This window comes from Pezoporus occidentalis, unplaced genomic scaffold (assembly GCF_034315485.1).
Source record: "Pezoporus occidentalis ecotype Australia unplaced genomic scaffold, CSIRO_AGI_Poc_V1 ctg68, whole genome shotgun sequence".
Classification (NCBI taxonomy): Eukaryota; Metazoa; Chordata; class Aves; order Psittaciformes; family Psittacidae; genus Pezoporus; species Pezoporus occidentalis.
Window position 1 is genome coordinate 3,117,477 of NW_026916030.1, and position 27,864 is coordinate 3,145,340.

The 27,864-nt window shown below is 47.6% G+C and overlaps 1 protein-coding gene across 5 annotated transcripts in view; it reads right to left on the reverse strand.

Annotated features, from left to right (window-relative positions):
* Nucleotides 1–27,864, reverse strand: part of NR6A1 (nuclear receptor subfamily 6 group A member 1) — an 83,414-nt gene that overhangs the window by 9,885 nt on the left and 45,665 nt on the right. For 2 of the 5 annotated variants that reach the window (XM_062641033.1, XM_062641035.1), the window contains 6 exons: nt 11,068–11,298; nt 7,860–7,915; nt 6,031–6,188; nt 5,058–5,285; nt 4,119–4,373; nt 37–158 (listed from right to left, as the gene is read on the reverse strand). In XM_062641033.1, the coding sequence (XP_062497017.1) occupies nt 37–158; nt 4,119–4,373; nt 5,058–5,285; nt 6,031–6,188; nt 7,860–7,915; nt 11,068–11,298 (1,050 nt within the window). Of the gene's footprint in view, nt 1–36; nt 159–4,118; nt 4,374–5,057; nt 5,286–6,030; nt 6,189–7,859; nt 7,916–11,067; nt 11,299–18,472; nt 18,611–27,864 lie in introns of those variants that run through there. The other 3 variants (XM_062641037.1, XM_062641034.1, XM_062641036.1) reach the window with 3 other exon arrangements.

Here is a 27,864-nt window from a genome sequence, read left to right on the forward strand (position 1 = left end):
TCCATTGGGGCCAATACCTCCTTTTCATGGACTCACCTTGATTTAGGAAGTTAATGGCTTTCATACACGCATACTCCTCATTGCTGACTTTCAACTGGTTAAATTTGCGAAAGAGGTAGATCAAGCGCTCCATCACCTCCATCCCCTCTTCACTGAATCTGGAGGACAGAGATCACACATCAGTGTATACAGGACAGAGTCCATACAATAAAGGCAAGAAGCTTATTAAAATAATTTCAGAGAGTTTAACATCTTCAAGGAGACTTAACAAAATCTGTCATGAAAACTGCCCAAAGTCTGCTGGCACCACTATTAAAGTAGAAGGAAAATTACTCTCACAGACATGACTGCTATAGATATTTTAGCAAAAACCAGCTCTTGGTGATTCAGTTCATCACCAGCCTGCTCTGACAGAGGAAAAGGTTTGATAGAGCCAGAAATCTGCACAAACTGCTTGCGTGCTTGTACGCACGCTGCTTTGCCTCTCTACGCTTGTACTTCCCCACATTTCAATGAGGATTGTGCCTCTCTCGGGCTCCTCCAGTGATGCAGCACTGCAGGCACATGGAGCCCAGATCCCGCTGCACAGATACTGCTTCCCAGAACAAAATCTGTTTCCAATAGGAAAAGTGCCTACAATTTCCTGTATCTGTATAGTGCTGCTGGAAATCGCTTTGTTTTAACACTGAGGAATTACACTGGGCCATGTGCAACAAGTGGCACACACTTCATTTATCTGACAGACAGGTGAGGAAGCTCACCTCCTGAAAATTCCCAGTGACTCACAGAGATCCTGTGCTTCCACAAAGCCTGTTCATTATGGTTTGTTCATTTTCTTCAGCTGAGAGCTTCTGGAGTGAGACATATTGCAGGAAGGCTGGGATCCTTCTCACAAGTACAAATATACACGAAACCACAAATAACCAGTGTTAAAGGAAGTGGAACTGCAGGGGATGGCCTAAGGTTGAATTGTGCTGAGTCTAAGGAACGTGTGCTGCTTCTTTCTAAACTTTCCCCCTCAATTAGGATTCATTGCACTTAATTAATGTGCATCAAGATGCAAATGGGAAAGCACTGCTGCTAGTGTCACTGTCAGGGATCCTCTGCTGGGATCTAGATCCATGATCTGTACCAGCCCTGGAGTATCTCAGCAGGCAGAGCTACATTCATTTCTGATTTCGTGCCATTTGATGAAAACAAGCTGTTGTTTCTCCTCAATGTGCACGCTCGCCAAGGGAAGCCAGTGAGAGATGGGCAGGAGAGCGTGCACTGATGCACAGGGAATGCAGATCTTCCCAAAATCTCCTGGGAAATTGCATGATGGAGGTTTTGCAGGTGCAGAATGAGATCCTCCCGCTGACAGGGGTGCCAGGCTGCTTCTTCAGGAGTGATGCCCCGTGTGTGCACCATGATAAAGCCATGGTGTAACTGGAGCTGGAGGAAGCAGATTGCTGCCAGTGCCCACAAACGTACTTCGGGACCATCCCACACGTGCCAACAGCCAGAACAGCCTCTTGGAAACACATCTCACAGCAATACCCCCGGTTTCAAAGACACCACATACTGCAAAAATACTGAGAAGTGGGACAGAAGTGTTTAGGGAAGCTTCAGCTGTGCTCTGGCACTGTACAGCACAAAGAATACGAGCACAACCAGAAAGCCATCTTTGAATAGAGCAAAAAATAGAACCTTTTTCACTGAAGAATACCTTATTTTGGCATGTGTGTTTGTTTACTTCAAAGTTATTTGTAAAATGCATGGTGGAGTTTGACCTCAGAGAAGTGAAAACAAGCTGTCTGAACTGCAGGTCACTTCTTCAAGAAAGCAATATTGTAAGCGATGAAAGCCTTGTCGGCTAATCTAAAGTTGTACAAGTTTTCTTGCTCTCAAGTTGACATTAAAAATCGCGCAGGTGCAAGATTGCAAAGCTCAAGAAGTTAATGAGCACAAAGACCACTCAGTTGTGTGCTGGGTTTAATTGTTTTTAGAGCATGCACATTTTTACCAGCCACTCATCACTTCATAAATCCAGGAGAGCTCTTCTCTCACTCCTGCAGTTCAACTGTCTCACTTTTCCGTGCATACTTTCCTCCCCCTTTCAAACAAAGCGGTTCTGTTTTTCACAGCCCTATTTCTTCTCGAGGACTGACTCCTCCACACACTTCTCCTCGCAGTTTACACCAGGCAAGTTTCTGGCTGAGAGTTATCGGGATCAGCTGGGGAGGAGGGGGAAGGGAAGCGCTATCAGGAGTGCTGGGGGAGGTCAGGAATCTATTCATTTCATATTCATCTCCAGAAAAACAGCACAATAAAAGAAAACATTTGATCTAGCAGACAAACAGAACATTTAGCCAGTTGTTAGCAGGGATTAAAACACACGGGCTGGAGAGCTCATCCTATGCTTTCATTTGTAACCTACCTAAGCATTACCACTGCACCCATCATTTTGCTAAGTAAGAACAAGAATTAACCCCAAAGTACCAGACTATGGCAGCTCAATGAGACTTATTCAGCCAGCTGTGAGATGTAATGAACTTCTGTTTGCAGTCATTACTGATCAATGCCAGAGGAAATGGGGGCTCTTTGAGAAAGCCCATGAGTCAGACACCTCTCTGAAAGAGCTCCTCCCAAATCCAATAGGATCAGCTTCTCCACAAGTGTATTGGACAGAAGACTGATACTCATGAACTATCCCACTGCCACCTGCAGACAGTCAAGCTACCAACTACCATAAAGACAACTGGGAGGGAGCCATGCAGCCTGAGACCCCTTACCTGTGCAACTTCCCACTAAATGGCTTTTTTGGTGTGCATTTTCCTATGTCACAATGACAATTATTGATACTTGAAAAGCTAAATCAGAAGAAGAGACTGCAGAAACATTCTACTCCTGAGAACACCTATTTTCATCCATGTGCACAGATCTTCTGCGAAGGACTTTTTGAGGCGACCAGCTCTGAATTGCTGGTTTCTGAAGGGCAAGGATTCCTCCTTTGTCTTCTTGTCTTACTCTCGCTTGTATTTATCACAAACGCAAAATAGAAACAAACACTTCTCTTTTGAGGCTCTGACCAGGACAGCAGGAATAAAAGGACAGCTGAATGCAGGAAGAGGTGTTATTGTGGTTTTCTATGACCCTTACTGCTCCTTACAGGAGCAGCACCAGATGCACGATGAATGGCCAGGCAGAACAGCACTGGGAAGGAACCTGCCCCAGGAAATGAGACAGCTGGGTCCAGCTCCTGGCTTCTTCACTCCTCCATGGTCTCAGCCAGCCAGCGCCTCTGGGTGTCGAAACAGATGCACAAAGGAACCTCAAAGAACCATTAAGATCCTGCAATGGCTGAGGACCACAGCAGTATTTTAAATCTCTACTCATCACTTACATCCCCTGGTGGCTCATGCAAAATCACCATACCTAGCAAGGGCAGAGTGCAGGGTGGGCAGCAGTTTCCATAAACCCTACCTATTCTGCCATAATAATGTGAGATTGTGAGTCTGCTACCAGAAGGAGGATCTGTCTGGCACCAAGACTGCAAAAACCCCACCCAAACCAAAAAACCAACACCCTGACCAAAATGATAAATGAAAAGCAGGGTCCTCAGAGCACCAGATAGTAAATGCTATAGAAAAAACAAGAGCTAAGTTGCAACATCTTTTAAATTTATGTAATCAAACCAAAGAAACAGCAATTAATAATGAACACTTTGATAATGCAGATAACCAGCTTTGAGAACAACCTTTCCACACATCCAAAGGGTTTTTAAATAAGACTTTCTGTCCCAAAACTCAGGGTTACCCAAAGTGTTGGTTAGTTTTACTCTCCTCATGAAAATGGCAGTTCATTGGGCTGTGCTGGTGGACAACACCATTGGTGCAGGAAATTCAAACAGCATCATGTACCTTCCCCTGCAGAAGGAAGTTTTGACTCAATACTGACTAACCATGGCATATTTTCTAAGCCTGGAACATCTGTTCCCTAAAAAAACTGAAAAGGAAAACAGCTGCAGCTGAAGTGACCTGTCCTGGGAGAGGTGGCAAATTGGTCACAGGGCACCCACCATCTCCTTCAGCTCTAGATCTCACTCCCTTACCCACAGACTCAGCCTGATATCTCACCTGTGCAGCTCATCATCAGAAGGAGAATACTTGGAGGTGACGTCTGCAAGGTCACCAAAGATCTGCTTGCTGTAAACAGTCAGCGAGGAGAGCAGGATGAGCTCCTGCCATGTAGAGCTGAGCAGGCAGGTATAGTCCTTGATGGAGAGTTCACAGAAGAACGGCAGCTTCTTGATCCAAGCAATCTGCCTGAAAAGCAATTCATCCGCCAGACGACACAACAACGCAAACAGCTCTGCCTGAGTCACTTTATACCTGCAGGCACAGTTAACATGAAGGCATAAAATCCATTAAAAACATTGAATGACATCATTTCACCAGGCACCTGAAAAGCAAGTCAAAACCCCACAGGAATTCACGTCCAAGTGCCCAATGCGCCAGTTCCCAGGGTGTTGCAGGAGCTCTGATGGTCAGCACCCATCCTGCCCGGCTGAGGGATGCGAGAGGAGCCACCCCAACTGCTGGGGTCACTCACCCCACCAGCACCCAGCCTCAGAGAGCCCTGCAGCTCTCACTAACAAACAGAATACCCAGCTTTTTTCCACCTATGTGTAATTTGCCAGCTACCGTGCTTACTACTAGGCCTTCTGTACAGTTAATGCAGTCTCAGGGCTGAAACCCATCGAACTCCACTCCTGCGCAGCCTCAGCCCGGCCATGCGGCCTGGAACCCCACACAAGGTCTGTGCATGCCATCTCCAGCCCCAGGCAAGGGCACAGGACATGCACAGGTTGGGGTCTGGTTTGCTGCTTGCACTGCAGTTACATCTTTTCCCAGGGGACATGCTCCCTGTGCCGATCAAACCGTGAACACATGCATCCAGCAGCCCCCTTGCTGTCAGCAGCACCTGTGTGTGCAGGCAGAGAGAGCCAGACCAAAAGGACATCCAGGAGCACGCAGCTCTGGGCAGCCTCTTGCACTCACACCGTGCACACTCACCCGTCTTCAATGAGCATCGGCGTGCCGAGTGGCTCCAGGTCCTCCGCTGACACCAACTGATTGATAAGACTGTGCGACTGGGGGTCCAGGCTGCGTGTCTGGGGGGGCATCAGAGCCGAGTGAGCAGAATAGCTAAAAAGGTGCGGGAGATACTGATAGTGCGTGGACACCGGTGTCCCGATATATTGATCCCTGAGCGCAGCGAATCCATTCAGCTCCACGGACCTACTGGAAAAGGAAAAGCTTTTTAATATACCCCCCAAATTCCACCCAATCCATTAAAAGGTTGTATCTAGCTCCATCAGAAATGTTAATAAAAATATGGAAAGAAAACAGAATGGGAAATGCCTCTGTATTTAAACTTTCACTGGGAATAATTTAGAGTGTGCAGACCAAATGACTTACATTTGCCTCATGTTGATCCTGGCTCCATGAGCAGCCATTCAGATTAACAAAACATTTCCACCCCAGCTTCCTTAAAGGCTAGAATTTGGGATTGTAAACTAAGTATTTACGCAAGCAGTGAACACAAATATCTCCCAGTTTAAGATGCAACTGAAAGCAGATGGAATGCAAGTCTGAGATGCTCGCTGTGTTTACAATTGAAGGCTGCATCAGGAGGCTGGCACTAACAGTAACTGACGTTAGTACAACAGCATCAATTAGTCACCTAAATGGAGTAATTTATGTTCAAAATCTGAGCACAGTGCAGAAAAAGCTTATTCAGAATGAGCAGTGAAAGGTAACCAAGCTCCCATGACCTGCAGAAAAGACTACTGATACAAATTAAGAGACATATTTTAAATAAGATTTCTTTTTTTGCCTTCTTTTACATTTGCTCATGAGGGTTTCACCTCCCAGTTCAATTCTCTTCAATCCAGTGGCTGTCTTAAAACACAATTAGAGATGTAAGAATCAGGGAAAGGCAGTCAAGATTACTGCCATAAGGAATTCTTCCAGGAGTCATTCCCACCTTGAAGATGGAGTAGAAACAGGTGAAGGCTGGTTGCTCTCAGAAACTCCATTCCCAGGGGAACTATGGTCACTGTCTCCGTTGTTGCTCCATGACATGTTTGCTTCTCCCTCAAATTCTTGCCCAGACATAATTCTCTCAATCTCTTCCTCTGATATCTGTCAAGCACAGGATCATTATGGTTACTTCAGCTGAGAGAAAGAACAAGACAGAAGCTCTGTATGCAAACACCTTGACCGTAGGGTCACATCCAACAGAGATGAAATCACCCCAATACCAGGAGAAATGTTTTGCCATTCCTTTACATTTAACAACATACATGAAAAATTCTATTTACAGCTAATTGTGGTGACCTCCAGCAGAACAATTTAAGTGGCAATAACACAGTAGGCAGGAATGGACACATGAAAAGATGTCAAACACACACAGCAACAAGCCGTAAATCAGCGGCTGTCACACAGTGAAAAACCTGGGAGTAATTGAGGCCAGTTCATTGGGAACATCACTCAGTAGAGGCAGAGGTAAAGGCAAACAGAAAGTGGGGTAGGCTCTGGTTTGATAAAGCAATTGAGAGAGGCAAGGTGACATGTACAAAATTAGCCAGGAAAACACTTTCAGGGGATCACTGTTCACTATTTTTCCCCAGAGAAGAACCAGGTGGCACTCAAAGGAATCAAGTATCTAATACTTAAAACAAGTATTGGAGAGTAATATATGTGAAGCTAAAATAGACTAAAAAATAAAAAATCAGATCACTGAAGTATAAACTGGAGAAACATTGCACGAGTAGTGGGATAAATGTAACATAAAAGTTGTGGGGCTTTCTCAATTCTGTGTATGTCCCTTTGCGAGGCTGTCACATAATATGGAAAGACCTTGAGTTAACATGCTGCAAGACAGTGCCATGCACTCTGAACATCATTTTCAAGAGCCAAACATTTCTCACAGAGGCACTAAAAATCGTTACCTGGCCAGAAATGAAATGTTTGTTCTTCAGCTTTAACCAGGATCTAATGCTGTTATAAATATCATGTTTGCAAACAGCAGGAATGCTCTATCGTTACAGAGACTTTTTTACTGTTTGAGCTAGGCTCTCTCTGATGCTGACCACAGGCACTATCTGATTCTTGCCTTTCTCTCAGTCTGCTATGAAGGATCTAACTGAACAAGCAGTGTGTCTGGTTGCGTGGCTTCTCATGGCCTGGTTTTGGGCTGGGGTGACCAGTCTTTCCACAGGCACACAGAGCCACAGAAAATGCTTTCAGTGTTATTTCTATTTTATTAAAATAAATAGTAAAGTCCTAAAAGACCTCTTTTCCAGAAGCAAGCTGGAAATGGCCATCATTTCTCACACGTACAGTACAAGCTGTTGGGCTGAATTACCTCGTGCTTTACAAGACATCTCCAGACAAGCTGTGCCATCAATCAGTGAGATATTTACCGGGTGCCCCGCTTGCAACAACTGAAGGAATTGCAGCAGGCAGCCCCTGAGATTTACTGGGAGCTGTGGAGCTGTCCTTGTGCAGCTCACAAAGGACAGAGCACCTCGAGCCTGCCCGTGAATCCACACAGGCACCTGGGACTGCTGCGGGGACAAGCAAGCACGGAGCTTTATTTACAAATCTACAGTTCATGATGTATTTCTAATGCTCGTGGAGAGCCAAAGCCCTGCTATGCCAGCAGGAGGCACAGCATGGCTGAGAAAGGCTCAATCAGATCATCCCAAGGTGCTGCCACAGTCCGAGCCCACCACCGCAAGAGAGCTGTGTGCCAAGGGCAAGAGAGTAAAAGCTGAAGGGAACCATGAAGAAACAGCTGGACATGCTCACCTGGACAGGTCCAATGCTTTTGTTTCTGCCTCCTGGCATGCCATCTTCTCTGATTGCTGAAAGAAAACAAGCAAACCTAGGTGAAGAAGGCTACTGTTCAGTTCTTGGTGAGGAATGCTTCTGTTGAGTATTCCAGAAGTACACAAGAAGGTATCTACTGTTTCGAGGAAAAAATCTTTATGCCTTAAAAGATTCATTTTGTTCATCAAAGCAGTTTACATAGAAACCTCCAGTGCTTTCCAGGGCACTGGAGAGATCGAGCTGTACACGTCATGGTCCTCACCCTAACAGCATAAACACATCGATGGAGCTACAAGCATTACACAGGGAGTTTACTTTTTCGTGTGATCCATGAGTGACAGGTAATGCAGGAATAGCAATTCTGTAACACAATTAATTCCAGCATAATTTGAGAAATGGCACATGGAAAGCAACCCTGCTTCACCCTGGAGATAACCCAGTGAATGCCCACAACAGCTAGAAAAGTACATGTGAATGCCGGCCTTTCTAACTGCACTGCCCACAGTGAACCACCATGAGCCAGACTCCACCCAGGGAGGCATGAACCAGTGCTGCAGCAACACAGAGATAAAGCACCTCAGTGGTAACTACTAACACTGCTGTCACTTCAGAGAGTCAGATCTCTACAGCTGTCACAGCAAATGAAGGGGAGATTTTACCCAGCCAGCTGCACACAAAGCTGTCACTGAGCATTCCAGTTACTAGCCCGAGCTCTGCAGTTTCATTTCAGAAAGGCAGCCCAGTTTCTCAATAGAGTAGCTGAATTTTTAAAGCTCTTTAAACAATTTCCAAGGAACTTCAACAAAGTCCAATTAAGGGGATTAACCTGGAGATGCTTCTCCACCTTCCTTTTCCATCTGCTTTTAACTTTATTGGCAGAGCAGCTCTGCAGAAGCTGACAGCACTCAAGCACCTGCCCTGCTCCTGGTGTGCTGCCTCTCCCAGGCCAGGTCCAGCTGTTTATCAGGTCCCAATCTCTTTCCCACCGTGACCTGGCCAGACTTGGCAGGAGGCTCTCCCCAGCTGCATGGTGACCTTGCTGCTGCCAGCTGGCCTGGCCCTGCTTGGCACACAGGGCTGCAGGAGGCCCTCCTGAAGCAGAAAATGACACAAAATGTAAGGAAAAATTTGTCTGTTGCTTGATTTTAGATACCCTCAGCTCAAATCATCCTCGTCTGTGCTTGCAGCTCGGGGATTACACACACTCAGCTAATGCAATCGCAGCAAGGCAGAGCTACACACACCTCCACTTGCACCTAAGCTGTGTTTTCCTGCATCACAACCCCCTCGTCAATCAATGCACATCACTACAAAGTGTCTGATGATTTACAACCATTGCTGTGGCACCTTCCAACAACATGTTACGAGATCAGCACTGCAGTTTCAATCCTTCTATCACAAACTCTCTCACCTCCATGCAACAGCAAGTAGTTTTATTTAAAATGCCAGGCAGCATTCAGTAAGCAAACTCGAGAAGCCACAAACACAGGAGAGAAACCGACTGCAGTTACCTTTTACAACACACAAATCTCTTTAAGATACAGCAAGACAACAAGGTCTTTTTAACAAACATGGCTGTTCTATGCAAGCTCTTTCCAAAAACCCATTAGTTTCTCATGGAAAGAAAAGGGTCTGATACAAAACTGAGCTGTCGCAGTTACCTCTCTGTTACTCCCTTTAGGGTTTTTTTCTAACATAATGGAACTACAGTAACTGTTTTCCAATTTGGGGGAGAATTTCTCTACTTTTCCAAGCTATTTTATCGCTAATTGTGATCCATAAAGCTTCTCAGCTAATGGCATTATGAGCAATGGATAGAAATTGTCCGGATCTTTCGATTTCCAAGTGCTATCGGAGGAAAGGAGAGGGAAGCAGGGTGGTCACCGGGCCAGCAGGTGGCGCTCTGCCCCCGCGGGTGAGCTGCGCCTGCAGGCACCGGGGAGCCTGCTGCCGGTACCGGACACGGCAGCGCGGGCAGGGAGCGGGCAGCGAGCGATGGGGCTTATAAAACCCCAAACAGCGCTCCCCAAGTGGCAAGATCCGGAGGCGCGGAGCAGTTCACGCTGCAGACCCTTAGGACACACGAACAGGTTCTGGCCGCCCTGAGCTGAGCTCTCATCACCGGGAGCTCAGCTGTGGTCCCCAGCAAGTGGAACTCCCAGAAATCATTTGTAATCAAAGCGGTCAGGAGATAAGCTTTCCATCTCAGCCCCAAGATACCCTTCCTGAGAAAGATCCTGGCGGATTTGCAGTAAATTGATGGAAGTTTTAGTGCTTTTGACAGGCGGCTTTCACAAGAAGGATGACACTGAAGGCATCAATAGCTGCATTTAAAAAACATGAGATGACACCTTTGTTTAGTGGTCCCTCTCACCACCCCACCTGCTCATCCAGGAGGGGAAGAAGGAGCACAACCAGCTACTGAGCTACGGCAGCACCCACTCCTGCTCCAACTCCTGTGAGTTGCCATTAAATCAACAAATCTCTGCCTTCAATGGGTAACAATTCCCGAGATTAAAACACCAACAGATTGAAGAGTCTATTCCAGTCTATTTTTTATTACTAATTTCTGAGCTAATAAAGATTTTCCATCCTGAAGATGATACTGTAGCATTTCATCAGTCTGTACACATGGGGACTAAGGGGTGGCTGTCCCTATCCCAGATCACATCTGCTCCCCAGTGACCTTGTACGTGGCAAAACCACCTTTGGCATTCCCAACCCCACACCACTGTGGAGCAGCTGCAGGTCGAAGCTCACACAATAAACAGGTAAATCTGACTCAGATGTCTTGGCATTTTAAAAGTCTATTTAAATGCACTGATTTTTGCCACATTAATATATTGAGGTATAAAAATAGTGACCATTTCAATCAGGGAAAATGCAAGGTCAGATGTTAGAAAGGACAGTAAATCACCTTCCCTGAAAAAAGGGATCACAACGATCAGTCCTCCAAATATTTGTACATGTTTTCAATTCATACAGATCTTTCCTCCAATACAGTAACAAAGTACTTCAGGAAGAATTTTTTTATGCATGTATAATTTTGCTGAAGCTTCTCTTTTTCTTGTCCAGAATTTGAGAGGCAGAACTGTAATACAGAAAGGCAGCTGAGCCTGGGCAGCTCACATTGCTAACACAGGCCCCAGCCTGTACCTTCCCCTATAAAAAGCCCAGTGTTCTTTACCTTTCCGGTTCATCCCCATCTGGAGGCATTTGAGCAGGCGGCAGTACTGGCATCTGTTGCGCTGTTTGCGTGACATGACGCAGTTCTTGTCCCGACTGCATCTGTAAACCCGCTTGTTGCAGATGCTCCTTTTGAAGAACCCCTTGCAGCCCTCGCAGGAGATGATCCCATAGTGCAGCCCCGTCGCTCTGTCCCCGCAGATCAGGCAGGTTCGCTGATCCACCCGCTCATCTGCAAGAGAAGGGGAAAGGCTTTGTGGTCAACAGAACAGCTTCACTGAGTGATCGGAGACTCTCCTGAGGGGACTGCAAAAGGCACACTGTGGCCAGCCTGGCCATAGGTACCGACTCTGTGCCTTCTTTACCTTTCCCTTAGTTTGGGAAACAAGGTGCTGTTTAGATTGTGAGGAGCACACACTGCAGCCATAAGAGGCCACACTGCTGCCAATGCCTGCTTCTGCCACGGATCAGGGTTTTCTACCTCCATGGGCAGCAGGTCAAACCCTGTCACCCTGGGGCCAAATGTGGCTTCCCTGACATACCTTATGGATTCCCTTAACAAAGAGTAGAGAGGAGAGTAAAGAAATGGATGCTGTTTTCTCATCATCATGGCACAAGCATGCTGTGCTGCCCCAGAAGTTTACTCCCAACATACAGGTTTTTTTCTCTGGACATTGCGCTTGGTGCCCAGTGGTGCTGGCACCCACTGTGGACACTCAGTAGGAAACCCCTTGAGTTTGTGTTAGGCCAGTTTGATGAAGCAGCAGTCACTGTCAGGTTCCTGCAGACCCATGGCACAGCACCAGAGAGCAGCAGCACATGGCTGCAAGGGGAAGCTCCATTTCTCACCCTCCCAGCACTGTGACTGGATGCTTGGAGCAGGGGTGACAACGTGGCTCTCCCCAGCAGCCCTCATTGAACTTCATGCTGTTATTGACATGAATGTTGAGGAGAAACAGGGTATGAAGAGCCCTGCCTCAGCTGCACAGGCCAGGGTGTGCAAATACAGAAATTGTGCCTGGCAGACACCAGTGCACACAAAATGCTGTGACACCTTGGGTATTCCTGGGGCAAGCACCTCCCTGCTTCTTCCTGCAGCTCCGGCTGCGCCAGCAAAAGCCTCACGACAGACATCACCATCCAGAGCCCGAGTGAATGTTACTACAGAAACAATCATACAGTGACGTGATTTTACTGTTCCTTTTCCAAACCTTTGGAAGGCTTTGATGGCTAAAAATGAAAACTGAGGACACCGAGCAACAGGAGCTGTCACATTAAATTCAGTATCTTCTGACTTTAACATTGCTTGAGAGACAGAGCAGGAATGATGCACAGCTCAGCGAGAACCTGTGAGCAAGCAGTGAGCTCCACACACACACGGGTGTCAAACACAAAGGAAAAAGTACATGATGGCAGAAGAGAACCCAGATGGATCCTCACTCATGTGCATAGGGAGGCCTAAACCTCAGTTCACATCAACAGGCAGCTACACTTAAAATAATGCCAGCAAGTTGCACCAGCAGCTTTTTCTGTAGCAGATGTTTAGCACAGGCAAGCAGCTTAACCCCTCACACACCAGCACAATCTGCCTTCCCTGCCCCAGTGTTTTAACCCATTAGTATCCCAGCAGATACAAACAGAGCTGCACTTTGAAGACAGGCGCTATTGAAGTGTGTGCAGGGTTACACACCAACCTGCAGCGTACTTCATGGGGCTGCTTTCTTAAACGTCACATAAACGTTACCCAGATAAACAGATCAACCTGGCTGAGCAAGGTGATGGGACTGAGGAACAGAAAGGACATTGCTTTGGTTTAGAGCAATGGGATTCGAGGAACCCCACTTCTGTCTTCCACTCAGTCGAGCATTTCCTGTGGGTGCTGGTTAAATCAGATTGTTTCCAGTATTTCTTGCCCTGAACACACAACTGTGCAATCTCCAACAGGCAGAAACACTCACAGCTAGAGCAGGACCCAGGAGGTGACAACAGTTCTCTGCAGCTCCCTGGGGATGGATGCTGCACATAGGTCTCCACACCAGCCTTGGTACCCAAAGTTTAACTTGAGTCCTGTCCTTTCTCCCTGGAGTTTGTATGGTATGTGTATTTAAGCACATGTAGTTAAAGGCAAGCTGCTTAGGAGCATATGCTTCCCAGAGCCTGCCCTGTGGACACAAGCTGTGCTGCGCACAATTCCTGTGTCCAAACCACTGCAGAGAAACTCCTCTGGGGCAGGAGCTCACATCATAGCTACAATCAAATTAATAACAGGGAAATCAGGAGTACATGGCAGTGCTTGGGGGAGACACCATGAAGCAGTCGTGGTAGCGACCTGAGAAACCAGTACACAGCTTCTTACTACCTGGGAACGCAACAGAAACAAATGAGCTATCAGGATCAGAAATGAAACCAGTTTTCAGTTACACAAACCAAGTAAACATGTAGACCAGCTGCTCTCTCATTCATGAGCAAGTTCCTCCACAGTTTAAACCCAGGAGAAACCACAACCAATCTGTGTTATATTTAAAAGGTTTGCTACTGCATAGCATGCAGATTTTCACTTTTCTGCAAGTTCCACTGCAACTACTGTAAAACCTTACAATAAAGGGATGAATGAAGGGAACTCCAACTTTAACTGAAAAACATTCATGCTGTCACCACCACACTAAAACATTCCGTTTTACAGGACAGACAACCTCAGGTATGTGATTAAGGCAGCCCCAAAGGAATGCTGGCACAGATCAGGGCTGAGGCTATCGGAGCATCTTGCTGAAGGGAGGCAGCTAAACATGACTTTGTAGTCACCAAGGGCATAATCTCTACCTTCAGCTATCTGATAAACACTGGGAGGGGGCCAAGGGGATTAGCCTAGGACAGAAGAGTCCTCTATCTGCAAGGGTTTTAGCTCAGCCCCAGCTTAACTCCTGGCCCTCCCCCTGCTCCCAACAGCAGTGCCATAAATCGCAGGCACTGGGGGATCCCGAGGTCAGCAGCAGTGTCCGTGCTGGCCGCTGGGCATGTTGTGCCATGGCCCGACAAGCTGGGCTGGAACTGGGGAACCATGAAAATACCGGTTTGCACGCATGGAAAAGGCAGAGGAGGACGCTGGGGATGGCTGCAGCATCAAACCCCAGCACTGCAGTCCGCAGCAGATCACATCCCATGCTGGGTCGCAGGGCTCCCTCCTCACCCCAGCATGCTGATGGCTGAGGATGTAAATGAGGGCTCATTTCCAGGCACAGCTTTTTGTTGTGGGAAGAATAGGGCCACTGCCTGGCAAACAGGGAAGCCTGGATGGTTAAAGTGAGGAGGAATCAGAATCCGTCTCTCACCGTCTCCATCTACCTGCTAGTAGGGTGAGGGCGAGGTGGTGTGAATGGCCCCATCCACAAGAACCACACAGGTCTCCCTGCAGAAACTGTTAACTGGGGGTGTTTCCAGATTAAAATGCACGGTAGAACAGCAGCACGCACTGTGAACAAAGACACGGACCTCCAGGGACTACAGAGCTGCCTGTACACACAGTAAACCACCCCTCACACTGAAGTGGCAGGTAAAAAATAATCACCTATGGAAAGCCTGAGGCTTTCAGAGGTCTAAAAGACCCTGTAGGAACCATGACCAGGCCCAGGACGTTCCCCCTGTGGTCCACGGGTTTGCTGGCTCCTGACCTTTGCTGTTTTTCACCCTACTTAATGCAAGCGCCTTATGTAGGCAATCGGTGGGAGAGCCGGGGCAGAATCACAGCCAAACTTCACAGAAATGGTAAAGCTCAGGCAAATTTAAAGCGATTTTGTGCTCTGAACTCCCTTAACCTTTAAATTTCACTAGAGTATCAAAACACATATGAAGTATCATGATTTTAAAGCAAATAAACCCTCCCTTCTCTGTCTCTGGTACCTCTCACTGATTTCCACACACAACAACGTAGATCAGGAAACAAAGCAATTGCCAAGAAGTTTTTACAAATACCTTTTGCACGTGTTTTATTTCAGAGAGAAGGCGGAGGAAGCTCCTTCCCCAATCTTCCTGAGGGGGCTTACATTTAACGAACTCATACATGGGATATTCGGGCTTTGTTCTCACAAGCCATTGTAGCAGGGGCCACTAAATCAAACAGTTGCTGCTACGACAAAAGCACTCACAAAAAATCTCAACCTCATCTTGAACCCTGAAGATTTTTATGGTTACTCCCTTGCTAACCCCTCCCCGAAGCCACATTAAAGGCTGCATTGTTTGCAGGGGTCATGGTAGGTTTCATACCACATTTTAATACAATGCAAGTTCTCCCAAGAATATTATGATGTTATATAAGAGTCACAGAAAAGAAATCGCTCCTTGTCTATGTTTTATAAGGGAAACAGTAGAAGCAGCTCGCTTGTTTTTTAAGTCTTGCTTTTTCCCCCTCAGTGAAATGAATAGTTTTGGTAATTTTCAGAAAAAAATTCCTATGAATTTCCAAAAGGAAATGCCTTTGAATCCTGCCGAAGCCAAGGCAAAGACACGCACAGAAAACACGAAAGCGCAGGAATTCTTGAGTGCATGAAAGAGCATGTAAAATATCCAGCAAATCAAGTAAAGTATCAAGACATGCATCCAGCCCCCAGCAAACCTCCATCACCGCTCCCACCTGTACGGCTCCTGTGGATAAACACCCCGAGCAGGCTACCAGGAAGCGCCTGTGGTGTTCCTAGAACTGGCGGGCAGCACGGCGGCATTCCTGGAGGGAACCAGATGCTTCATCTCCGTGGTCCCCCACGGCTGCGAGAAGGATCGCACCCACCCTGCAGATGCAGTTTAAAACTGTACAGCAACCACAGCTCCCTGGTATTTCTCCTTGGAAATCGGACTGTGTGCCTGTGCAGCCAGCTTGTGTGGCTCGTAGTATCGGTGCTTTATAATGGAGCAGAGACAAAGCCTTTATTTCCTAGAGTGAGGGCAAAAGGGAAGGCACAAACCCCGACCCAAACTCCCCGAGGTGGGATTTGGTCCCACTGCAAAGCTGCAGTTTGCAGAACTTCCCCCATTTCTACCCCAGAACAGGATTTACAGCTAAGAAAATCTTTCATAGCTGAAAAAAGGTTCTCAGACCACACTCAGCACTACAATTCATTCATATATTTAACATCTTTTCAACTGTGTATCGGTTATTTGCTTCCTGATTAACTGGCCCTATCCCACAGGCCCTGCAGTACCCTTTAGCTGGGTCTAAATCTCAAGCTGCTGAATACCAGCTGTTTGAAGAGGGGGAGCAGAAGGGGGAGATCTCACACATGTGTTACTTAAATCCTACCCAAACCTCACTGGCCTCTGATGATGCCTCGAGCACAAACAAGCATGTTTAAGGTTTCTTTTCCCCTTATCTTCCCTAACAATTTTTTTCAGTGTCAATTTTTAGTTTCAAGTAAATCATCTTGATAAATTCAAGGCAGAATTGGTGTAACTCCCCCCTTGCTGCCGAGTGCTGCATTGTCCAAACAAGCCCAACCCCAAAACTGGGCTTTTTTTGCTTAAGGGGCTTTTCTTTAACTTATAATCGATGAACACAGGGATTAAATTTTCTGTTCAGCAGCCCCTCCCCAGGACAGCAGCGACCTCGGCAGCCGAGCCCACGGCTGGGTGCACAATGGGCTGGAGCATCCCGCTCATGCTCCCCCATGGACCCCACAGATGGGGGGTCCCAGCCCCACGCTGGATGTGGGCAAAGGCACCAGCATCCTGCTTGGGCTTAAAGAGCAGATTGTGCTGCCCCGGCTCAGGCCAGCCATGGTGGGAGCCTGAATAGAATTAACCCTCTGTGAACTAAAACAAAAACATTTGTGTGCCCAGCTGGGATAAAGGTTAATTTAAATGGACAAGCCTCCTCAAGTCCTTTAAGATAAAAAAGAGAAGGGGAAGGAAAGGCTGCCTCCAACCTTACTCTCTGCACTGTAAAAAGATGTTCTATTTACGGAGACATTTAAAAAAGCACCAACCAAGTACTGAAAAGAGGAGAAATGCTGCAACAGGGGAACGGCCGAGTGCATCCCAGCTCTGCTCTCCCTTTCCAGTGATTAAATGCAAAACTCACAGTCTTATTCCACACTGGGTTTGTTTTTGCCAGGAAAGAGTTCAGTCAAATGAAAACCCCCATGAAAAACAAGAGAAACCATTGGCTGCTCTTTTTCAGGTAGGTATAAATCAAGAGTGTGCAGCTGATGAAACCCGTCACCCTTCCCTTCCCGGGGCTGGGAGCAATCACCATTTGCATATCAAAAACTCATCTGTGAAATGCAACTTCTCCCGGCCAGGCTGGGTGCCCCTGTCCCTGCTTCTCCCCCTCACCCCAACACCCAGCCCTGCGCCCCACAGCACCCGGGTCCCATGGGACCCAGTGCAGGCCCCGGAGGTCCTTATCCCGCTCCATTGTGTGGCACAGGGAGAACGGATGGGCCTGATCCTTCGCTCCAACCGGTTGTTGCACAAAGAGTTTGGAACAAAAGCCACTGCACCAAAATGTGCCCCCGCCGGCTGGAGCTGCTGCGAGGGGCGCGAGGGTCGCCCTGCATCCCGACCCATGCTTGCTCCGTCTATGGATCCGCTCCGAGCTCGCAGCCGCTCTCCCGAGTGATCAACTGTCCCTAAGCCCAATGCCAGAAAATGAAAGCTTTTTGCAGGGTCCCCTTGCCCTCGCTCCAGCACGGCCACACGCTCGGAATCGAGCCCTGCCTTAGCCTCTATAGTCTGCACTTTGATACATTACAAAGCAACAAGATTAAAAATTGACTCAAAATAACCGCCTTGGACTCACTGAAGTTATCGACGTGCAACGATTGAGAATGATGCACAATGAAGAAAACCCAAGATTAACCCATCGCCACCAAAGGCAGCAGCCCCTGCCCACAGGGAGGCAGGGCCTCGGCACGGCTGAAAATAATGACTTTTCAGGATGTGCTACCCGAACAGCAACGTGCTTCCCTTCAGCATCCCGTCCTGACCCCGGAGGAGAGCTTTGCCACTGTCTCCAAACACAGCGCGGGGGGAAGAAACGCTGTAAAATATCAGTGAACTAGTGCTAGTCCCTGGAGAGATGAGCTGCGTTATCAAGTGCCTGCATGACCCCGATGCTATCAATAATTAACGATACTAAAAAAAGCTCTTCCAGATGGTCAGAGCGATTAGGAAGTTTAAAATATAAACAAATTAACCCATAAAACAAACTAATACCCCCATTTTCCCCCTCGTTTTTAACCACATAATCCGCGCTCGCATTCCCCCGCAGCTCGCAGAACACGGAGAGAAAAGGGGGGAAAGCCCCCTCACGGCTGCGGCAGCTCCAAGGCCCGGCCCCGGCCTCCCCCTCCGGCCGCGCACCCCCGGCGGCCGCCGCCCGAACAAAGGCCGGCGCCCCTGGGCCCGGCCCCGCTCACCTTCCATGCAGGTCGAGTCCCGCTTCATCCCCCCGGCGCCGCGCTGCTAGGGCCGCCTCATGGCGGCGGCGCGGCGGGGAGCGGGGCAGCGGCGCGGGCGGGCGGGCAGCCCGGCTCGGCCATCGCCGCCGACCGCGGGCCGGGCCTATGCTAACGAGCAGTGATGTCAGCCCCGCCGCGCCCCTGCGGGAGGGGGGTAACGAGGGGCTGCCTCGAGCGGAGGCACCGCCGCAGGACGGGCACCGGGCACAGCGCCGGGACGCTTCCGTGGCTGAGAGACCCGGGGTTAAACTGGTACCTCGGGCACCCCGGCAGGAGAAAATGGGATCATGGAATGGTTCGGGTTGAAGGGACCTTAAAGCTCATCCAGTTCCAACCCCTGCCACCGGCAGGGACACCTTCCACTGGAGCAGCTTGTGTCCAACCTGGCCTTGAACACTGCCAGGGATGGGGCAGCCACAGCTTCTCTGGGCACCCTGTGCCAGCGCCTCAGCACCCTCCCAGGGAAGAGCTTCTGCCTAAGAGCTCATCTCAGTCTCCCCTCTGGCAGGTTCAAGCCATTCCCCTTGGCCTGTCCCTACAGGCCCTTGCCAAAGCCCCTCTCCAGGTTTCCTGGAGCCCCTTTAGGCACTGGAGCTGCTCTAAGGTCTCCCCTTCAGGAGCCTTCTCTTCTGCAGGCTGACCCAGCCCAGCTCTCTCAGCCTGGCTCCAGAGCAGAGCTGCTCCAGCCCTCGCAGCATCTCCATTGCCTCCTCTGGACTTGCTCCAAGAGCTCCACGTCCCTCTTGTGCTGTTGCCTCAGGGCTGAACACAGGACTGCAGGGGGGTCTCCCAGTGCAGGCGAGGGAAGGCACCATGCTGCCCACCAAGTGCCCCTGACTCCTGGAATCCCAGGCTGGAAGGGACCTCAGGGATCACCTGGTCCATCCCTTCTCAGCAATGCATGACCTAGGTTGGAGAGCCCAGCATCCTGCTCAATTACCAAATATTACCAACTATTTCTTCAAGCTGATAACAACTATCGGCCAAAACCATACGCTTGGCTGCAATCATGACTGAAATGCAGTCCAGCGTTACAATAAGCAAACACAAGCAGCCCCAGGCAGAGCTGCCTGCCTCCAGATGCCAGCGCAGATGGATGCTCACCACAGCTCCCTCACCAGGAGAACACATGTGCTTTGTCTGTGACGATACAAGCAGGAGCACATCCTGTTCCAGCATTCCCCCAGCCATGCCCAACACCAGCTGACTTAGCTGCCTCCCTCAAAACAGGGACCTCCATGGTGGCACTGGTGATGGTGAGCTCTCCATCAGATACAGCCACAGGTTTCTCTGCACTAGTGAGTATTTTCATGAAGTTCTTCTGCTCCTTCATTCTCCTCTGGGGATGAACTCAGCCTTGGATATTGTTCAGTTCACATGTCATTAGTACTGCAAACATGAGATGCCCAATAACTTGTCCCAGTGGCCCACTGTGTTTGACCAAGCCCAAACCAATGCTCACCACGCCAAAGGCATAAATGGGATTGCCCAGAAACATTTCTGCCAATGCCCAGTTCAACCTGTCCTCCAGATGAATGCACTGACTCCATTCAAAAGCCACATTCTACTTCTATTCCTCATCCTGAGGCTCAACATGCTCTGGGAAATGGCTGACTTAAACCAAACAAGGCACAGAGGCAACAAAGGAGGTCATATTTCACCCGATCCCAAGCCTGAAATTTTATTGCTTTCTGGTGACATCCAGCAACACAAATAACCCCATGTGCATGCACGAGCAGAGCTCAGGAGCATCCTCCTGGACAGGCTGGACAGGGCTTGGAGCAACCTGCTCCAGTGGAAGGTGTCCCTGTCCGTGGCAGGGGGCTGGAACTGAATGAGCTTTAAGGTCCCTTCCAACAGAAACCATTCCATGATTCTGTGATTCTATGAATCCTGCAGGAGCAGGTGTGCAATGCAGGAATGAGCCGTCACAAACCAGTCCTTCACTGGGCCAGGTCTCCAGTTTGCTTATGCTGTCAATATGTAAAGCTGCTGCGTCGGTCCTTGACGTGCTCTTCAGATTGACCTCTCTTTTTTCCCTCTGGAGGTTACCAAAGCAGGACTGTGTGAGAAGCCGGTGACGCTGCGCATGGCCAAGGTAAGTGGTCCCCTGGCCGCATTATTGACACAGCTGTTTGCAATTGTGCCTGCTCCCAAGGCTCTGCATTCTTCATCCCATGTGAGCACTCTGCTTGCTCCCGGCACCCCTCGGAGAAGTGTGACCAGAATGCAGAGCACTGATTTTGCAACACAGCAGTGTGATGTGGACACAGATCTGAAACAGAGCAACTTCACCTCAGGATAACACACCGACTCGAAGTTACTCACACAACTGCTGCTGGGATTCAAAACAGAGATACACCAAAACCACCCAACCCTGCTAATGCAGAATCTACTGCAGTTATTGACAAAACCTGGCTGGGAAAAAGGATATGTGGCCAAACAACCAACCCAAATCTTCCAAATCAACTCAAAACTCGCATTTAAATACACGTCACAGTTTGTCCATAATAAATCCTTAGGGGTGGAAAAAACCTGCACAGATCTGGAACTATTCTGTAAAATAAGAAGCCAGACTGGGAATGGACAGAGGGCAGACAAAGAGGCAAGAAAGATTAATTCTCTTGTCTGAACCAAATAGCCTTACAGCAAGGCTGGGAAAAGGAAAAATCAAGTGCCTGGTCTTTATTTTAGCCTGAATCAACCAGTTCATACCCCAGATAGAAAAAGCTGACAGCATTATAGGTGACATCTAAAGTTTTAGAATAAGACCAGTTCATAGCAGTAAAAGCCAAAACCACGGACAAAAACTGGACAAGTGATGCTGCCTGATTTATTGCCTTGATGTCATGGCCATAAGGGACGGGCACAGGGAGCAAGAGGAGGATGGAGGAAGATCTCCAGAGCATGCCAGGCATTGGCTCATCCATTACCAGTGTGGTCACTTGCATGCAGGTGAGGACAGGAAAACCACAACATTTCACTGCAGTTTGCCCACAGTGAACTGTGGTGCCAGACAAAGCAGCCAGATCTGGCCCATGTGGACCCAGGACGGGGCAGCCCTTCCTCACCCTCAGCCACTGTTCCATAATTCTCCAGCTCTAGCGAGGCTTTGCCCATTTTCATGACAATCGGGGCTCTGTTGTGCGGACGCAGTTTGAGACATCGGCCCCTTTGTGGCACGAACAAAGTCCAGGCTGTGGATAACAAAACCGAGCCCATCTCGGTGCTGAAGGCAGCTCAACCAAAAGCTGCCTCCACATCAGTGAGCTTGCCCCAAACCAAATTGAAATACTAACTCAATTTGATTTCAAGCAACAAACAGCACCCAAGGAAACACCGGAATCCTGGATTTGTTTTTATTTCACAGTGCCAGTGGCAGCACCTCCATTTTCCAGCCCAACACTCCCGAGCCCGTGTGGTTCAGCTCTCCCAGGAACAGCCCCACATGCACAGGAGCCCCACAGCTGGGGAATGACACCCAGTGCCTGCACACCAGAACCAAGCTGGTTTGCAAATGTAGAAGAATAAATGATCTAAATTCAGGTTAACAGATCTCAGCGGCCTCAGGACTGCAGATGTTACCACTGTCAGCCACTGCAGTGAGAGAAATGGTTCCAGGTAAACACAGCACATACTTTCCCCCCCAAATCTATTTCCCTCCATCCACATATACAGATATTTCAGAGAAAATAAAAATAAAATTAAAATTGTTTAGAGAGGCTATGGAAGGAGCTGCAAGAAATGATAATAAACATCCTCCTGACTTCTGATAGTGGTTTAATAACGGGTGCGGGTCATTTCTCTGCTCCCAGCATTAAACACATCAGGAATGTGATGTTAATAATCCTGGTGAAGGTAATCACTTGCTGCACATAAATTTAAGCATTTTCCTCCATCTTATTAGTTTGCTTTGTCGTTGTGCAAAATGAATCCTTCCACCAATTTCCAGTTTTATCTATTTATGCTTTCATTTGCTTGGCTACTGACTTTGCCATCCCAGGCTATTGAACAGCTTGCAAGAAGCATTTCATTGCGTCTTGCTTGATGGGTGACAAACATTGGAGGCCAGCTCTGTACAACAGAGGGAAAAGCGGGGGGGGGAGGTTAAGGGCTCCTTAGAGAGGTCGCCTTCAGAGGAAAAAAGGAAAACAAATGGGATTGCAGGCATGAGAAGTATATGGTTTTACTGCCTTAGTGGGCAAGTACAAGAAAGGAGAATTGCAAAGGAAGAAGCTTTACATTTCTATGAACAGGCAATCGAGCTCCATTCTAAACCCTTCGCAGAAAGTGCTTCCCTTCTATGGGATGACTATAACCCCTTCTGGGATTCACGCAGTAACCCAAACCCATTCACGCAGCATCAGATCATTCTGGAAAACATGGGGAAGTCCTTGAGTTGGGTTCCTATAATCAGTGACAGCCCCAGAGCACCCCAAACACCTGCAGGGCCAGGGCAACAGCAAGCCCAGGGCTACATCTGACCCTTGCACCCTCCTCGTGTCCTTCTGCAGCCCCTTGTTTCTCCCACAAGAACAATATTCAGGGATGGAATTCACTGAAAGCACCCCAGGTGCAGCAGTGGGGCTTTACCCTGGCATTTCCCACCTACAGATCCAGCACAGCCCATCAGCAATAGCGAGTGCACAGACGAGCAGAAATATCTTCGCCCAAACCTGAGATGTTCAGCAGGACACAGGAACAGATGAGAGGCACAGAGGTGGAAAGGCAGAGAACATCTCCTGGATCTGAAGAAGCAGGAATAGTTTTGTGCGCTAAAGACGTAAACTGAAAAGCCATAAGATTATTTTACAGCTGACTTACATAAATAGCAGTCACGCAGCTACACTGGTTTGCTGCAGTTACTGGTGGTTTTAATCACAACAACAGACCAGGGTTTGTTATTATATCTATAAAAAACTTCAGTACTAATGCTGCAGATTCTGTACCTGCACCAAGCACACTGCTATGACTGCAATTGCTAATGAGCTGGATTAGATCATTAGGAACATGGGACAAATCCTGCCTGTGAACTACCGGACTCCTTTGTGCCTCTTGCACTTCGGTGGGACTTGGCAGCAGAGGCAGCATGTTACAACAGCCCAGAACCCAGCCCTGAGCGGGGCATAAAGGCAACACTGAGCAGAAGTAGGAGCATCCCTGTTGCAACCAGGGCTGGCTCCGAGCACAGAGAAATGCATGTATTCCATGGGAAGAGAGAAAACATCAACAAGTATCTAGCCCTTGGGGCTTAGGAAATGTGCTATGCTGGAGCACTGCTGTGCCCTCAATGAGACAGGACCCCAACCCAGCTCCATGTGCAGAGGGGCTCACCCCGCTCCATGCTCATTGCCAGCCCCCAACGTGCTGTTTGACACTGCTGTGTCACTGAAGGGTCCCGTGTTCCCAGCAGGAACCAGCTCCAGTCCAGGATGGCGGCTGGACAGGAGAGGGCAGCAGCTGACAGATGGATGGACGGCTCCGCACCCAGCCAACAGCAGCAAGCACAGAACGGGGTACAGAAGTGCTATTGTAGATACATATCAAGATTTAAAGATCGGCTTTTACTGTCCTCAGGAACAGAAAACTGTTGACGTTTGTAAAAATGTTTTCTTGTTTTACAAGAAAAGGAAAAGCTGAACAGAAATGTCCTTCCAGAATTTACAAGAATGGGAATATAAGTATGGAGGAACTGTTTGGAACACCCTGACAATACCCACACCCTTCCCAGGTACCTGATCTTCCTCACACTAATATTGCTCTTGCGTTTGAATAGAGCAAAGACTGGATCCTGAGAAGATGTTATCTCCCATCTTTCTTCTGCTAAACCTGACCCCAGTCCTTTTCTTCTGATAAACTAGATTCTCAATTTTCACATCATCTCTACCAGCAGCTCCAGACCGCAGATACCACCCAACCCCGGGAGCCCAAGGTCCCAAATTAAGAGGTACGTGACTGCAAGGAAGAGACAATTTTAGCAGGCTAACTCTAGGGAACAAAATCTTCCTCCTCTCTGCTTGTGAAGCTGCTCAGGACAAACTATTCACATGGTTAATACTGACAGATAGTGAGGCTGCCACGGAGAGGGGGCCACTTCTTTGGGTGTAAAGACTGAATTGAACATGCAGTATTTAAGACAATTAGGTTTTCAAAAGGAACGACACTAAACATTTCTTTCATGTGTAATCAAATTATGTTAAAGCAAACCTCATAATTTAAACCATTCCATTGGTCAGCTCCTATTTGTTTTCCCTGCACCCTCATTTTTGCTCCAGATCTGTCACATTACATTAACACCTTTCCTACTCACTGCCTACAGAAATAACAGCCTTCGACATGCCTGCACAATCCATTTGTCCTGCTCTAATTACTTTTTGACATAGCCTCTTTTGCTGTTATCTTGCCTTTTCTGACCTCTGTCTGTATTAAAGCCATTTAAAACAATCTTTAAGCTCAGTATCTATTGTGATGTGTCTTATATGATACTCCTGGAGTATCAGGCAGCAACATTTTGTAAATCAAATATTTAAATCCGTGGTAATAAGAGAATGCACTTGAGCAGGAACACTACAATACTACATATGGGAAGCAGCTACAACCGGTTCTTCATGAGTCCCCAAGACTGCAAGACATTTTCAGGATGAAATTCCTATAGTCATAAACCTGTTCTACACAACCACATAGCTCAAAGATAAACAGGGTCTTCTGTGTACTGAGGACCTTCCCTCCATTTCACAGTGAGGAGGAAAGCAGGAGAAAAGAGAAAAGCAGTCATCTTGCACAAAAAGAACCCCAGCAACCACCAACCAAACTGAGTAGATGGGAAGAGGACCGGGCAGGGTGCACCAACAATGGCAGCTCAGGATGAAGCATGACAAATCACACTCTTCTCCAAGCCCAGAGAAGAAACCAGGAATCTCTAATCCCGATATCCCTCTGTTTTCATCAAGCCCATTCAAAAAACGTGCCCTCATTTTCTTTTGTGGCTGATTCACAGAAGATGAGCCTCCAATTACCAGCTACTTCCCTGGCTGAAGCAGAAGAGAATGTGCTCTGTGCCAAGTATCTGCTTTGGCTTTGGAGTCAAGAACTTACTCCTCATGGTGGAACTAATTTTTGGATATCAAGTTGATCCCCATGTACATGCATCTCACAATACAGCCTAACTACATCTTCACATGCTATTTTCCACAAGATCCATCCTCATGCTAACTTAACTGGTAGCTAGTCAATATTTTACTCACATCAGAAGATACTTCACAAGCCTAGATTTGCTCTGGTTCGTTTACAGGCTAATTATCCAGTTCACACAAAGCCTGGTCTTCCATATACAACCGGTACAGATACAAGCAGAGCTCTGCTGGGAAAGCACAGCTCTGTATTTTGTCTTCCAGATGACAGCACTATAAAACCAACGGGGGACAAACCCAGAATCAATTAAAATACATTAAATGTAATGTCACAATGCTGTGATTTGTCATAGCCATCCCAGAGATGTGATTTCTTTGCATTTCTTCAACTTTGTCCTCAGGATATGAAGAGCCCATGAATGTTGTGGAAAGCTCTTCCCACGACAATTCCCTACACACATTTTTATTTCCCCCTTTTTCTTTCCTGTCAGCAGCCCTGACCACAAAAGCCCGTCTCATTAAGGCATCTAAACATAGAAGGAGCTTGTGGATGCGAGACCAGACCAGTCTGCTACTGGTCTGCTTGTAACATCCCTTTTTGTAGAGCTCTTGAATCCCTACGTGCTGCTGAATGATGCTGTCAGTGGAAGCAGCAGGGCAGAGGGTGGGCACAGGCCAGGCGCTTCCAGCTTTATTCTGCAACATCCAGAAACACACTTTTTGCTGGAATCATTCTTTGGTTTGTAAAGTCACTTTTTCACATCTACTTCCCAACTTTCTTTTGATACAGCTGTTGGAGCAGATCCCAAACAATAATCACTACCAATTACTGTGTCCTCCCTCACATCTGTATTAATAGTGTATCTAAAATCAATGCACTCTTCCCACAGTGTTTCTGTAGAGCAGGTAACACCCACAGAACAGGCCCCCTGCCAGCCCCAGCCGGGTCTCAGAGAGTGGCTGGAGCAGACCAGAGTGGGCAAATAATTCCAAATCCTAAAATTAACCCTTCTCGCTCTTTATTTTTCCTAAGTGAAATTTAAATTTATTTTCAAGAAAGACATTTAATTCTCCATTTAAAATAATTCTCATCCAAACCCTTTTGGACCACCAACAGTGGTCTCCCTCATCCTCCTGTAACGCAGTGCTGGCAGTAAAGCCAAATGGCTTCTCTTTAAGCAGTTTGTCACCATCAAGAGGGTCTCATTTCTTCTTAAAACAATCACAGATGTTTTGGGGGCATTTGGGAATTCAGGGTGTGTAAAAGTGGTTTGTATTTTTAATTTGTGCTTTTTAACCATAATCCTACATCACACCCTGAATACAGCAACAGTTCCGCTACCAACAACATCCTTCCATTATCATTCACTTTTTGATTTTGTGTTATTATAGGTCTGTGATTCACTTCTGGAGATGGTTGTAGCAGCCGTACTGCATCACAGTATTCAGTATTATAACATGGAAGCTCTAACCAGGCCTGCTGGGGTAGAAGTTGCACCAATAGAAGGAATTAGCAACAGCTACAGCTTAAAGGCAACAAATAGCATAAAATGTGCCTGAACAAATTCAGACACTTGCAATTTGTAAATACAAGTTATCCAGCAAATTGTGTCTAGAGCATCCAAGGTTAATTGGCTGATTTCTTACAGCCTAGGCAGAGGTTTATCTCAAGAAGAGAGCTCCATGCAATTTAAGCCTAACCAGGTACCAATTTATACACCCCTGGATCCTGCTGGAAAACAGATGGACAGGTTGCCAGGGGAATAGATTCTAGAGGGAAGGAACAAAACCATCACAAATTAAGTACCCTTGAAGAGGCAGATATGTTCAGAGAGAGCTGTAGCGGCTCTGACACTGATTTCAAGCAGAAAGAAACCAGCCTGAGACTGGTATTCGCCCTCAGGTCCTGTGGGATTCGAGCCAAGATCCATAAAGGCTCCACCACTTCTAAAGTCCTACATTTCCTTCCACCGGATCCCAAAATGATGTGGAAACTATCCTGAACTGGAAAAGCAGGAGTCTGAGCTGATGCTGTGCTGGAGCACAGCTGATGGAATGGCTTTTTAGTAATACTGAGATCGCATCACATGTAATAGCAGGAGCAGGTTAATGCCTACATTAATTACTGAAACAGCCTGCACGTACAGGACCAAAGGCAACAGACCACCAGATTTATAACTTTTATGTTTTGCAAGGGAAGAGGCTCCAAGTTCCTCTGCA